Genomic DNA, 16,161 nt, shown 5'->3' with positions numbered 1-16,161 from the left:
CAGTGGTATTCAGTCATGTAAGTTGACATGGTAAGTTGACATGTGCCAAGAGCAACAATGGCAGTCAGCAAATCTGACATACCCAACGACTAAAAGTCGCATAATACGACAGCAGCTTAAGTCAAAGGTCAGGCTGATGATTAAACTGAATTTGACAGTTTAATGGCTTGGGGTTAAAACTGTTTGCAAGTTGAATATTACAATCATATTGAATGGTACGATATCTCTTGCTCAATGTTAGGATGGCAAACCTTTTTTGCTAAAGATTTGTGAGAAACCTGACTAGCTAGTTAAAGGAAAAGACATCATAAAATGTACATTGATTTATGGTATAAGATTAAATTGATGTACATGTTTGTCACAATAAGAGTGATACAGTGGCACAATGATTAGTGCTGTTTCAGGGCTGGAGTGAGTGTGCTTGTAGCTCGATACAAACTTGTGACCATCCAGAGTTTGTTCCTGGGATAGTCTCCTGCCCCACTATGACACTGTATTTGAGTACTGTAGTTTGAAAAATGGGTGAATGAATGATTAATTCATTAAGTTGAAACAGCCATTAGTATGCTTCTGTTTCATAAACAGACTGTGATTTGTGGGGTTGTGCTTCTTCTCTGGGGTTATCACCAGTTTGACAAGAGCGTCTTTCTGGTATTCTTATCATCAGAAGCAGAGATATTGGACGTCTGCTGTGCTTACAAATTAGGCAGGCAAATCAGGTACAGTACCTTTCTCAGTAGCGGAAAGTCTTAAACCCTAAATGTCCTGATATAAATGTTTCATTACCATATAACATCTGCCGACGGCCATTCTGTTATTTTTTTCAATTGCTACTTTTTGATATGAATGACTTCGTCTTGCAGAATGTGATACTTCTGTACTTCAAATACAACAGATATAGTTGAATGCTTGTAGTATATTTTTATTGTTTATATTTTATTATTGAAAACCAACATTACAATGGCATGCTACTCAAAAAAAACAATAATAATAACCTCATAGATAAAACCATTTACAAAATGACAAAGGATAAAACAGAAACTCAAAGAAATAAAAATAAAACAAGATTCAACCCCCACTTGATATTTAGAGTGTTTAAGACAATATGAGCCCACCCAGTTTTAGATCTGTTGGTCTTTCATCCTTTTTATGATCAGATATTTCTAGTATATACCTTGGGTGCTCACATTGGGTGCTTTGGCCAACAGAACTTCTTGATGGGTGAGTTACCAATACTGACAAGTAAAATGGGCAAGTTTCGAGGTGTATACAGTTTTGCAGGCAATTTTGAAATTGTGGAACTCACAAAAGAGATTTCTTGGCTTTACATGTGTAACAAGAAGGTGCTGTATAGGCGCCTGACCTGACACAGATGGACACAGAGGCACGTATAAACTGAACAAGTCTGTTTATTTTCTCTTCAGCCGTGGGGCACGTCTTCCCCATGTCCCACAGCTCAGCACAGTCCCAAAGCACAACAAAGACCCACAACACAGCTGTCTCTTCTTCTACCACCACTCCTCCTCAAGCTTAGTCCTCCTCCTCCCGACTCTGGCTGCTGAGTGGTGGCCACTGGCTCCCTTTTATCAGGCACCCGGAAGTGCTCCAGGTGGTTGATTAGTGATATTTGGCTGCACTTCCGAGTAAGGTGAAACCAGTGCCCAAAAGGGGCCAGCCGATTCTGTTGCAGCACCCCCTGGCGGCGCCTGTGGAACCCCACAGAGCTGTACAGAACTCCAATCCCCATGAAACCCTGTGGAGTCTGAGGCATCCGCTGCAACCCAGGGAGGCTGCCATCTAGTGTCCAGGGGGAGATACTGGGCTTCCCACTCTTGTCCCCCTGGCAGATGTGTTGAAGGGGCGTCCCGGCCAGGCATGGGCCCCGGCCATCCGTCACACATGTTTTTTTGGTTGGAAAACAAGGACTTCTGCACCCTTAATGCCTTGTTCTGTGTTTACTTGTGTTCTTTTCTGCTGCTGCATAATGCATAAAATCTGTCGCACACGAAATTATTTCTATTTTTGCCTCATGTTCACATTACTGCACAGGGCCAGAGTGTTTTTTTTAAATGTGATTTGCTGTATATTTTCTGCACAAAGACATGCTGAAGAACTTAACGTTTTGCAAGATTTTGACTGACAAATCATGGATTGCACTTCTAGAACATGTTTGCGGGCTCTACAAAACCTCTTCACATGACAGGAAATGGTGATTTTTACATTTTTTTTCTGAAATGAAGAGATCTTTTTTTAAATACTACAGTACTACTCCCCATTTCAACCCCCATTGCAAATTAGATTTAGTGGCAAAATTAACAACCTTTCAGCTGTTTGCAATAAACAAATCAAACAAGAACAATTTAAAAGCTCATCACTAATATTACAGGTGGTTTCCTCACATTCATAACAAAATTCCACTTTGAATGACTACTGCCGTCTCAAAATTATTCAACTCCTTCACAACAAGCACCTTTAGTACTTAGTAGAGCACCCTTATGCTGTTATGACCTGCTGCAAACATGACGCATAGCAGTACACCAGCTTCTGGCGGCATTCCTGAGGAATCTTAGCCCATTCGTCGTGGGCAGTGGCCTCCAGCTCACTAATATTCTTGGGTTTGCGTGCTACAACCACCTTCTTCAAATCCCACCAGAGATTTTCTATGGGGTTCAAGTCAGACACCTATGTCGGCCACTCTGGAATCTTCCAGGAATTTTGATGAAACCAAGCCTTGGTGGACTTTGAGGTATGCTTGGTATCATTGTCTTGGAAGGTCCAGTAGCACCCAAGCTTCAGCTTCCTCACAGATGGCATTTTTCTCCTAGGATTTCTTGATACTTGATTGAATCCATGTTGCCCTCCACACGCTGCAGGTTTCCAGTGCCAGAAGAACCATAGCATTCCCTGAGCATCACCGAGACACCGCCATGATTCACAGCAGGCTGGGTGTTCTTTTCAGCATATGCTTCATTCTTTCTCCTCCAGACATGCCGCTGATCCATAGGCCTGAAAAGTTCCAGTTTTGTTTCGTGGTCCACAGAACCAAATTCCAAAATTTCTCTGGCTTATTAATATGGTTTTGACTCTATTGCCATATATCCAAACAAATCCACCTTTATGACCACTGATTCTTGGGAGGACCCGGGAAGCAAACCCAGGTCTCCTTACTGCAAGGCAGCAGCGCTACCCACTGCGCCACTCAAGTCTGTGATATGACTTGAATTTAATTTTCATTTATTTCAAACCCACAAGCAGACAGATGGTCCTGATACTTCCCTGGTTTCCAATTAAAACATCATGCACCTTTAAAATATAAGTCCTAAATTTAATTGATTGACAGAGAATGTTAAAGTACATTATTAAAATTTGTATGTGAAAAGCTTTCTTTTAAAAAGGTTTAAAATAATTTAATGCAGATTGGTTGATCACTAACCCCCTCAGCCCTCTACTAATTGCATATCTTAAAGTTTAAAGTATTTGCCTGCTTAATTAAATGAAAAATTATTAAAGAAGGTGTTTGTAGTCTATGATGAGACCAAGGAAACTGCCCATGGCAGGTTATCATGGAAGATGATATGAAGTCTTGCAGATTGGGAGATGTAAAATAGAAAAAATTATGAACACGCAGTCATCTGTTCCATGACCCATTTCTAAAGGACGGTCTCAGTGAATCTTTAACCCAAGTTCTGGAAGATTTAAATCTTAATTATAACTTTTTTCTCAAAAAATACGTTTTACGCATCCATTCTTTTGCTTGACCTGCTTAGTTCAACACAAGGCACTTGGATCTGGACTGGACCCTAACTTGGGCACACTGCTTTTGATACTCCATTGTTATAATTTCATTTAACTATATGCTTGTATTAAAATGTAAAAATTATCATGTATTGATTACAAATATTTGATTAAAATTCTATAACACTTAACTCAATTATGGAAATGTAAACTTTTACATGTCCTATCTCTCTCAACAAGTGTTTAGTCTTGAAAACGTTTTACCTTTTTAACATTTCTAAAACCTGTTACTGTTCACCACTGAAAATCCGACATCTGCCATCAATATAGAGTGCCATTTTATAGTAAAACGAACACCCAAACAAAATGAACCCTCAATTTGACCTCCTGGCAAGTATTTCTAATTGAATTTGCTGTACAAATCCATCTGTGTACGTTGGCAAGAATATAAATTACGCACTAAGAATACCAGCTATTCATTCTGAAGGAAACTTGAGAGGCAGCACCGTCATGAACTCCAGCTAGCTGGCCAAGACGAACACGAGTGCAAGATCCCTGTGTCTCAGTTTGTCTCATGCCTGACAACTCTTATTTGTATGTGAATACAACAGATATTTACAGGACCTGCAGAAAGTATCAAAAAAAAGTGCACAACTTCAAGAAATAGTTATAACAACAAGAGTGCAAATCTGCACCTTGTACAAGCGTGTGTTTCTGCACCTTCTGTCTGGTGTGTTTCACAAGAGGCGTTTGGTCTGTGATGTATAATTTGGATGAAAATACAATTCTGATTCAGTGTACAACTTTTATTCACAACCATACCTGCAGAATGTATACAGCCTCCTTCACTTTTCACACATGTTGCAGCCTTATGCTAAGATCATTTCAATTAATTTTTCCCCTCATCAAGCAGCTCTCAATACCCCAGAATGACAAAGCAAAAACTGGATTTTAGGAACTTTTTGAAATGGATTAAAAATAAAAAAAACTGAGCTATCACAAAGGCACAAGTGTTCAGACCCTTTTGCTGTGACACGTGAAATTTGGCTCAGGTGCATTTCATTGTAGTGATCATCGTTGAGATGTTTCTACACCTTGCTCAGAGTCCATCTTTGTTCAATTTAATGGATTGGACATGATCAGGGAAGACACACACCTGTCTATAGAAGGTGCCACAGTTGGCAATGTGTGTCAGAGCGAAAACCAAGCCATGAGGTTGAAAGAAATGTCTGCAGAGCTTAAAGACAGCATTGTGTCCTGGCACAGATCTGGGGAAGACTAGAAAAATAATTTTATTACTTTGAAGGCTCCCAAGAGCTCAGTGGTCTCCATAATTCTTTAATGGAATACGTTTGGAACAACAGCAACCCTTTCTAATGTTGGCCACCTGGCCAAACTAAGCAATCAGGGGAGAGGGGCTTTGGTAAGAGAGGTGACCACAAACCCAATGATCACTCTGGCTGAACTTCCAAAAACCTGTGTGGAGATGGTAGAAACTTCCAGAAGGTCAAGCACCAGTGCAACACTCCACTAATCTGTGCGTTATGGCAGTGTGGCCAGACAATACATGAAAGCCTAAAGGACTCTCAGACTATGACAAACAAAATTCTCCAGGCTGACTGATGAAACCAAGATTAGCATCATGTTTGAAGGAAGCCAGAAACTGCTCATCATCTGCTCAATACCATTCTAATGATGAAGAATGGTGGCAGCAGCATCCTGGCGTGGGGTTGTTTTTCAGTGGCAGGAAGAGGGAAACTAATCAGGGTTAAAGAAAAGCTGAACAGAGCAAAGTATAGAGATGCCCTTAGTGAAGACCTGATCCAGTGCAATCTGAACGTCAGACTGGGACAAAGGTTCACCTTCCAACAGGACAATGACAAAGAGAACACAAGAGTGACTTAGGGGTCATCTCTGTGAATCTTCTTGAGTAGACTAGCCAGAGTTCAGACTTGAACCAAATTGGGAGAAACCCGAACATATCTATCCACTGATGGCCACCCTGACTTACCTGGAGGGGATCTGCAGAGAAGAATGGCAAAAAATCTCCAAATCCAGATGTGCAAAGCTCATTGTGTCATCCCCAGGAAGACTCCAGGCTGAAATCTGTGCCAAGGGTGCTTCAACAAAGTGCAAAGTAAAGGGTCTGAATGCTTGTGTCAATGTGATATTTCATTTAATTTAATTTTAATAACTCTGCAAAACTTTCCAAAATGTTGTTTTCACTTTGTCATTCCAGGGTATTAAGTGCTGCTTGATGAAAGGAGAATAAAATATATAAACAGCTTATATTCAGATTAACTTGCTTTGCTGCCACATAGGCTTTGAATGGCTGCTGAGATAGAGTTGTCTTCTTCACTGGCAGATGGTAGGAGAGAGAGGTAAAGGCAAGGTGACCATTCTTACCACAAAACACAAACCAATGAGACGCTGAAGTACAGAATGGCCTCTGATTCAAAACCAATCATAAACAGCCATACTTTAGACCAATCACATTAATTTCCCAGTCTCTTTCTGACCAGTTACCAGTGAAAGCATTCAGGTACAGCTCAGTTGCTTTGTTTAGTCAGTTTATGTAGTGGATGGCTTATAGGCTTTAAGTTCAAACACAGTCCCCCTTGCCAAGCCTATCTGATGCTCCATCCACCTAACCATACATCTCATCTCCTGAGCCAGCCCTGAAAACCGGGGGGAGGGAGACCATGGGGGGCTTATTTAAGTAAATATCAAAGCACCATCATTCTCATCAATGAAGTAAAGCATGGCTCCTGAAACACTATCTAATATTACATTTGCCTCGTCTACTTTACAAATAAAGACATACAAAATATTTATTAACTTACTTATATGCTAAGAATCACTCCACCACAATTCTATTAACTGTCTTTGACAGGTCACATGGCTGATAATATGACAATTAGCTCAGTTCTTTATAACCCAATGCTCAATAACTCTCATGTAGGGGAAAATAACAAGCAACAAACCCTATGAGCTACAGGAATGTCTCCTTAGCCTAGGAAGCTGCTTTTGCTGTTTTTAAATGTGCTAAGGGACAGCACTGCACTGCAGAACATCTCCGTCCATCCATAGTCTGAGTCTGTGCATTCCAATTCAGAATGGTGGGTGCTGGAGCCCACCCCATCTGCACTATGCCAAAGTCGAGAAATAGTCCTGGTAAGTTAATCAGTTCCTCACAGAGCATACCAGTACACAAAAGAGAACCTCCAACACATTTTATAATCTTTAGTTATAGTTTCTTAAATGGCTTTTTTTAATAAATGTATTGTTTTTAATGTCTTTGTTTTATACTGCGTAAAAGTTTCAGCAATAGTTGAATTAATGAAAAGAATATTTAACAGCAGAAATTTTCTCTAAGAATAAAGAATGATAATGATATTAGTTTAATTATTTCCATTCCTGTTTATGTCTTGCCAGGACTGAACTTGCTAGCCTTCCTCATCATCGTGTTTTCTTACACGAGTATGTTCTACTCCATCTACAAAACTGGACTGCAGACTACTGACATGCAGAATCGCCTTCACCGGGATGTTGCTGTTGCCAACAGATTTTTCTTTATCGTGTTCTCTGATGCCCTCTGCTGGATACCAATATTCTTAGTGAAAATCCTCTCACTGCTGGAAGTGGAGATTCCAGGTAAGTTGACCTCCTTAAGCTATGCATGCCTTCTAATGATAAAAAAAAAAAGATGAATCCTGATCAGGTGGGAGACATGTTCATGTAAGTACATTTATTATGGGAAAGGCGCTATACAACTAAAATGTATTCTATTATTATTATTAGGTCCAGATGGACTAGATTTTGACAGTAATCATGGTTGTCCTCTTAACTTTTTTGAATTTGATTAATGTGTAATACATAGGGATAGATAGATAGATAGATAGATAGATAGATAGATAGATAGATAGATAGATAGATAGATAGATAGATAGATAGATAGATAGATAGATAGATAGATAGATAGTGTGGACCACCAGGTGGGCACACCACCATCTAAATGTGACACAGACACACACGGAAGCACAAGTACAAGCATACACTTTTATTTTTTCCTCATAGGAAATGCCTTCCCCCGTTTCCCACAAGCACAACACATTCCAGCAAAGTCACAGCACAATACAAATTCTTCTTCTTTCTTTTTTTTCTACACACCTCCTGACAAGCTTCATCTCCCTCCTCCCGACTCTGGCTCCCTGAGTAGTGTCTGCTGGCCTCTTTTATTTGGCACCCTGGAAGTGCTCCTGGTGCTCATTGATACATTTCCAGCAGCACTTCCAGGTGGTGGCGGAAGATCTATCTAAGAGCTGCACTACAGGGCTCAGCAGCTGTTGCAGCACCCCCTGGCGGCTCCCAAAGAACCAACAGGGTTGTATCCAACTCCAACTCCCATGGAACCCTTCAGGAGTCCGAGGCAACACTGTAACCCAGGGGGCTGCCATCTAGCGTTCTGGTGGAGGTACTGCTCTGGATACACTCCCTCCCCTAGTCCTTCCAGCATAGAGACAGATAGAATAGATATATATATTATTATTATTATTATTAGAAGAACAACTTTATTAAATTATTTTAAAACCACAAAATCTATGAGTAACCACAGAAAAAACAACATAATAATGTTAATAATAAATCCACATTCACAACTTATAAATACTCCTAATTCATCCCTTCTTCATTACATAAATACCCACCCAAGCCCCAGCCACTACATTCATCCCTTCCATCCCACTTATTCATTTTAATACAAATATTGATTTCTGATCATACATATTCTGTTAATGATAAAATTAGAATACAAAGTGACATTTGTCATTTTCATATTTACACAATTCATTATTTACACACCACTTATCCTTAAACTGTAGAAGATGTCTAGTAGATTTATAAAATTTCAAATCCACTTCTATCCTACTTTTATAAAACATTTTAAATAATGCTATGGAGTCTGTGGTTCCTGCTCCCTTAACTTTATTATTCCTGGTTTTCAATATTCCCAGTTTTGCCTGTCCTAAAATAAAATTAACCAAGTTCATATCTGTATTTGTTTTTTTGAGCTCTATTCCCCAAACACAAACCATTATAAGAGATCCCCAGTCCCTCAATCAGCCTCTGTATCATTTTAAAAAAAAGCCCCCAGTCTTTCACAAATCATAAAACACTGACACACAGTTTCCCTCAGCCCACAGAAAGGACAGGTATCTGAAACCCCTGTACAGATAATCGAAAGAAAGTGGTTCACAGCAACTACACCATGCAATATCCTCCACTGTTAATCCCCTACTCTACCTATACTGCTCTCCAGGCTGGCAGAAAGAAATTATAAAAAGAGAGAGAGCATATGACTTGGCATCACAGTCACAGTTAAGCATTATGTAGGTGTATTGCTGTTGTAGGGTTTCACATAAATTTGAATTATTTTAATGTTTTTTTTGGTCATGTTTCTCACATTTAATCAAAATGAGTAACACATTGGTTCACACTGCTCCCTAACATCTCGGCTTCCGCTTGTCCATTATGCTATACTGGCCAGGCCCCAAGTTACTTTTGCTTCCCATAGACCAATCCATCTGATATTCCACTCCCATCTGTGTATGAAACCATCCTTCTTCCTGACTGGGATGCCCAATTCTCCTCCTACACCAGGGGTGTCCAACTCTGGTCCTTTTAATTGACAGACCCCTGAATTGTTTCTTTTTACCTTAATTAGAAGTCAAACAAAAATGAGACGCAAAACAACCCACCACGACCAGCTCACCTGCATCCATCAGATAATATTAGAAAATATAGCAAAATTAAGGTCTCAGTAAGGTTGATCTGCTCAGGTCATCCAACATTTTGATGGTGTTCTTAGAAAAAGCAGAAAACGAACAGTTTTTGAAATGTTTGCTGTGGCAGAATAAGAGCACCAGAAAGCACTGGAATTAATTAATGGGTTTAATTGACAGCAAGAATCATCTTCTCATTGAGTAGCTTGTTGGAGTGAAATTGTTTGGAGTCTGAAGCCCCGATTTAGCTGGTCATCTGTTAGCTCGTTTCACATCTCATTTCTATTTGGCTGCCATTTAATGAAGAAAGGAATCAATTCAGAGAACTGATCCTTAAAAACAGGGTTATTAAAATGAAGGGAAAAGAATTTAATTAGCAGTGAAAATTGGTCACTGATTAGGAAAAGGGTTAGAATGAAAACCTGCAGGCACTGCAGCCCTCCCAGATAGAAATTGGACACCCTGTTCTACACTGTCTTATCAGTATCAGGCATCTTATCATGGAGGCAAATGAGGTGTTTGCCTAGGGTGGCAAAATTTGGGACAGCATTTTTTAACAATACAGACTCTGACTCACATAACTCCTCCATCCATCCTCTTCCGCTTATCTGAGATCAGGTTGCGGGGACAGCAGCTTGAGCAGAGATGCCCAGACTTCTCTCTCCCCGGCCACTTCTTCTAACTCTTCCGGAAGAATCCCAAGGCGTTCCCAGGCCAGCCGAGAGACATAGTCCCTCCAGTGTGTCCTGGGTCTTCCCCGGGGCCTCCTCCCGGTTAGACGTGCCCGGAACACCTCACCAGGGAGGCGTCCAGGAGGCATCCTGTTCAGATGCCCGAGCCACCTCATCTGACTCCTCTCGATGCGGAGGAGCAGCAGCTCTACTCTTTAAGGGAAAGCCCAGACACCCTGTGGAGGAAACTCATTTCAGCCGCTTGTATTTGCGATCTCGTTCTTTCGGTCACTACCCATAGCTCATGACCATAGGTGAGGGTAGGAACATAGATCGACTGGTAAATTGAGAGCTTTGCCTTACGGCTCAGCTCCTTTTTCACCACGACAGACCGATGCAGAGCCCGCATCACTGCAGATGCCGCACCGATCCGCCTGTCGATCTCACGCTCCATTCTTCCCTCACTCGTGAACAAGATCCCGAGATACTTGAACTCCTCCACTTGAGGCAGGATCTCGCTCCCAACCCTGAGATGGCACTTCACCCTTTTCCGGCTGAGGACCATGGTCTCGGATTTGGAGGTGCTGATTCCCATCCCAGCTGCTTCACATTCAGCTGCGAACTGATCCAGAGAGAGCTGAAGATCACGGCCAGATGAAGCAAACAGGATAACATCATTTGCAAAAAGCAGTGACCCAATCCTGAGTCCACCAAACCGGACCCCCTCAATGCCCTGGCTGCGCCTAGAAATTCTGTCCATAAAAGTTATGAACAGAATCGGTGACAAAGGGCAGCCCTGGCGGAGTCCAACTCTCACTGGAAACGGGTTCGACTTACTGCCGGCAATGCGGACCAAGCTCTGACACCGATCATACAGGGACCGAACAGCCCTTATCAGGGGGTCCGGTACCCCATACTCTCGGAGTACCCCCCATAGGATTCCCCAAGGGACATGGTTGAACGCCTTTTCCAAGTCCACAAAACACATGCAGACTGGTTGGGCAAACTCCCATGCACCCTCCAGGACCCTGATAAGAGTGTAGAGGTGGTCCACTGTTCCGCGACCAGGACGAAAACCACACTGTTCCTCCTGAATCCGAGGTTCGACTATCCGATGGACCCTCCTCTCCAGGACCCCCGAATAGACTTTTCCAGGGAGGCTGAGGAGTGTGATCCCTCTGTAGTTGGAACACACCCTCTGGTCCCCCTTCTTAAAGAAGTTCAATTTGTGCATGTTTTCAGAAATGTCACACCTCAAGCATATTATATTTTTCTGAGATAATCTTGTAAACAGCCATTACTATAACAAGCAGTGGACTGGCACCCTATCTTTTGCTGTTGGGATACGCCCTGGCCTGCCATTACCTGATGTGGATGAAGTGGGATTTAACAATACAACTTTGCATCTGCTCAGACTAACACTCCCATCGCAACACATCCTGAGTGGCCTGCTGGGATATGAGCACTGAGGAACTCCATTGGCTCAAGTGACTAATATGGCTTCTGAGAGGATGTTTCTTCTTTTCAGTAACTTGTTGTACATTATGTTATGGCTGCTCTTCAGTCCTTTTTTTGCATCCTCTGCTTATTACTTGCATTTACTTAAACAATTTAAAAAAAAATTAAAACAAAACCTCTGAAAATATCAGGGAATTGCCAGGAGTACAAAAGTACTTTCATTATAGCAGAAAAAATAATTTAAAGCAAAATTACTGAAAATTTGAAAATGCTTGAAAGAGAAGTTTTATTAACATGTTAAATTATTGCTGTTCTGTGTGCTTAAATGAACCATTTGAGACACTGCCTAAATAACTGACTGGCCATTATTGACTTCTTTTGTGAGTATGTCAAGAATATGGAAATTATTGCACTCACTTTAATAAATGACCATTCTTCCTAGGTTTCAACATGTCATTAAAAATGAATGTTTTATAGAAAATGAACTAGCATGACAGGCACAGTCTGGCACCCTAGAGATGGTTGTGCTTGAAAATGCCTTCAGATCAGCAGTTTCTCAAATACTCAGACCAGGACGTCTGGCACCAAAAACCATGTTACATTCAAAGTCACTTAAATCACCTTTCTTCCCCATTCTGATGCTTGATTTGAACTTCAGCAGGTTGTCTTGACGAAGTCTGCATGTCCTAATGCATTGACTTGCTCCCATGTGATTGGTTGATTAGATATCTGCGTTAACAAGCAGTTAAACAAGTGTACCTAATAAAGTGGCCCGTGAGTGTATATAGTTTGACTAACAACTACAGTATGTGCTACTTTTTTCCTGTCTGAGATCGTTTCTCTGAAGATTACCCATCAATTAAACAACAGTTTTTTGAGGGTATTATCTTAAATTTCTTCTTCTCTGAATGAGTGGCTAAGATAAGAATACAGCAGGTTGATGGTGATGGTCTTATCAAACATCAGTAGAATGCAGTGATCCTGTACTTTGAAACTGCAGATTTCGCTGCACTCCCTGTTAATGGAAAAAATGTGCTGGAAAATGTTATGGAAGAATAGTCACTGATCACTAAGTTATAAACAACACTTGATTTAGTATATTTATTTTGTATAGAATAACACAACATTACAAAACATAACATAACACAATGTAAATGGTAAATTAGATAAATTTCACACAAATGTTAGAAGTTTTTCACTTGGGAGTACCATATGTAACATCAAGTGAATTATTGAGTAGTACCTGCACCCCATATACCAAGATACAACCAAACCTCACAGTCATGTATTCAAAGAAAGAAGTTTTTAATTTAAACAATACCTTCGATGAGTAAACAAGTTCAGTTCTTTCCCCTTCCTTTACATTTCCACCTCTACCTCCATCTACACTCTCCTACAAGAAGTCTTGTCCATCTCATTCTGACAGTGACCCCTGATAAAGAGGAGCCAACTTCTTTTCTGCTGGACCCAGGAGTACGTCTGGTGCCACAGTACTACATGTTGGAAGCACTTCCGTGCCAGGCAGATGCCCCCCAAAGAAGCAGGGTTGTTCCCTGCACCCAAGTACCCCAACAGGGCTGCTCCTCAGGACTACAGTTACCAATATGCCATACGTGTGTACAAATAGTAGCTTCATCAGAGGGATGCTACCACCTTGTTTATAGGAGTAATATACGGTCCCAGGAAGCAGTTTTACTCTGTTATTCTGTTTAGTCCTCCTGGCCGGGAAAGGTACCACTAATTAACCCAGTTGGGATGTGTGTCCTTCCACATCTCATAATGGCCTCCCATCAGGAAAGATACCATTAACCAACCCAGATACCCGTCAATCCATGTCCTTCTTATATCATGGCTTCTTGGCCAGGAAAGGAACTGTCCACTGCGGCCGGGCTGCCAGTCCATTTGTGTCCTCTATGACAGAAGGGTAGTAGATAGCAGTACTTCAGAAATATTTCAAACTTAACTAGATGATATTTTTTCAAAAATGAGTTCAGTAGAGATTAATAAGTTATATTCGACTGAGTGGCCTACCATCAAATTGATCTTATAACATTCTTATATTCGCTATTGTCTTTTAACTCATATGTAACAGTCATTAGCCATGCTGTCTAGTTGTCTGAGAGTCTCCAGTGTCATGGTCTTGACTGTTTCATCTTCACCCTGACCATAAGTTATTGACACACTGTCATTCTCCATGATGAATGCCTTTAAGAGACATCCAACCCACAACACTCCCACATACAACTTTGAGAGTTTGACAGAACAGACTCTCAATCACAAAGAATTCCTCATTGATAGCAGGTTTAATCATCTCACCAAATTCACCATGAGCACTGGGATGGAAACATCTTGGTCTACTGGGCAGGGTATTTTTTTGTTTTTCTCCAACCTAGGCTTTATACCTTTATAGAAATGTGTTGGGAGGCTCCAAAAGCCACCTTCAAGAATTTATTACTACTCCACTGTTCCTCAACTTGAGTCTCTCCGCTGACTTCTGGAAACGTGATACCTCTCTTTATTTCAAACCCACTGACAATTTTTTCAAAATAGAATTTTGAGAGAAAGTGAATAATTTGTCTAGTCATCGTGCCATCTCTTTTTCTAAATTCTTTCCCCACTTTTTTAAATGTAGGGTTTTGAAAGAACAAAAAAAAAGCAAATCCTTTATCCAACCACCAGCCCATCCATTTCTTTAACCTACTTTTCACCTTACAATGTTTGGAAGAGACAGTGAATCACATATTTGTATTAAATATACAACCAAGTAAACTGAAATTATGGTGTAAATTTATAGCAGCATAAGACATTTGACAAACAGGACGAGACTATCAGGAGTCCACCAGGCTCATCTTTTAGCTAACAGATTAGTTGCTGCATAACCTTGTCCATTTCATTCATCTCATTCCTTTGTCCAGAAAAATTGCTAAGAAAAAAGAAACACCACATTCTGGACAAACAAAATGACACCTTTTATTAGCTAACTAAAAAGATTACAATATTCAAGCTTTCAAGGCAACTCAGGCCCCTTCTTCAGGCAAGATGTATGCCTGCATATTGTAATCTTTTTAGTTAGCCAATAAAAGGTGTCATTTTGTTTGACTTCTCACTACATTCATAATGGCTAACACGGTAAAACATTCTAGTACTGTACACATCCTGGAATAGAGAGCATTAAGTAAGTTGGTACTGCAGACCGAAAAGAATTGCAAGTCTAAAATCAAAGGATAAGACAGAACTAAAAAATAGTCATTGATTATGTAATACTAATGTTTTGAGTGTACTGGGAATTAAGTGAGTCTGCAGCCTGGATTTGAATGCAGAGGCAAAAATAGCTTCACAGATGGAGAGCCATTTAGAGAGTGAGCACACAAACCAGAAAGAAGATTTGCAGAAAGGAGAGAAGTGAGAAGATATTCAGCCAGCAGGAACTTGGAGATTCATTAAAACAGACACGATGCCAATACATTTTATCAGCTGGAATGCCAAACAATAATACTTTAAGGGCTAGTTGAAGCTTTGTGGGTGAACCAGTCTGATTATGTTCATTTTTGGCTCTCTATTTAAATTTATGATTTTTTTCAGTGAACATTATTAACACCGGACATCAAAAAATTTGATTTTTGAACACTTGGATGAATCTTATGGATTCTGGCCGCTGACAACAAAAATCACCCAAAGACTTTCCGGTCATGTAGCCTTTTATTGCAATCACCCATTTTTGTGATTTGATTTTAGGTTTTAAGGTCTTCTAATATGTAGTAGGCTGTTTGGTGTACTCCAGGCCTGCCTGAGCATTCAATCAGCGCATGTCACACAACATTTAATGGATATGCTAAGGATTGGGCACACCTTAGTCATTACGTTGATATACAGTAAGAGTGTATGTACAGTATGCAGACGCACGTGATCTATAGACGTAGAATATGTGCATTCTTAACATTGATTGTCCATCGTTTATTGTACAATTCATTTTAGCAGAAATGTCTTGCCAATGTCACAACAACTGCAATACATTCTGTTACATTTGTGTTGAGTATACAGTGAAGTTCAAAGACGCAGTATGACTCTCCTTGTTAAAAAAGCCTCTGAACTCTACTTTGGGTAAATACTACTGGAGATCAAAACAAACCGTGGGTTCCTCACATTCGTTGTTCAACACATGTTGCTGATGTGAGGGCTTGGCTCAGAGATACTTGGAAGTCAATGCCGTTCATAGTTCCGATGATATGGTGAAAATATTGAGAATATGGACTATTACTTCTGTCCGAGCAATTTACCTGGCATCTCTACTAAAAATAAGAAATCTTTTGAATACCCCAATCTGCCTTCAGCCATGAGATCAGTGCCACATGGCGACAGTTTTCCAGTGCTAAAGCCAACAGAGGCTGACGAAGATGCCACCATGCATCTAGAAAACGACAGTGATCCAGCTTTTGAACCGTTTGTTAGGTGAGCATCATATGATAACAAAATCTGAATTAAATGACCAGGTTTGTCAAAAGCAAAAACAGAATTAC

General features: G+C 40.5%; 1 protein-coding gene across 1 annotated transcript in view; it reads left to right on the top strand.

The window, feature by feature from the left end:
* rxfp2b (relaxin family peptide receptor 2b) overlaps nt 1-16,161 on the top strand; it is a 312,780-nt gene that overhangs the window by 281,676 nt on the left and 14,943 nt on the right. Inside the window, exon 18 of the mRNA XM_028800786.2 lies at nt 7,171-7,389. Within this exon, the coding sequence (XP_028656619.2) occupies nt 7,171-7,389 (219 nt within the window). The remainder of the gene's footprint in view (nt 1-7,170; nt 7,390-16,161) is intronic.

The sequence above is a fragment of the Erpetoichthys calabaricus genome, chromosome 4 (genome assembly GCF_900747795.2).
Source record: "Erpetoichthys calabaricus chromosome 4, fErpCal1.3, whole genome shotgun sequence".
Taxonomy (NCBI): Eukaryota; Metazoa; Chordata; class Cladistia; order Polypteriformes; family Polypteridae; genus Erpetoichthys; species Erpetoichthys calabaricus.
This window is presented reverse-complemented; position numbering and strand designations above follow the sequence as displayed.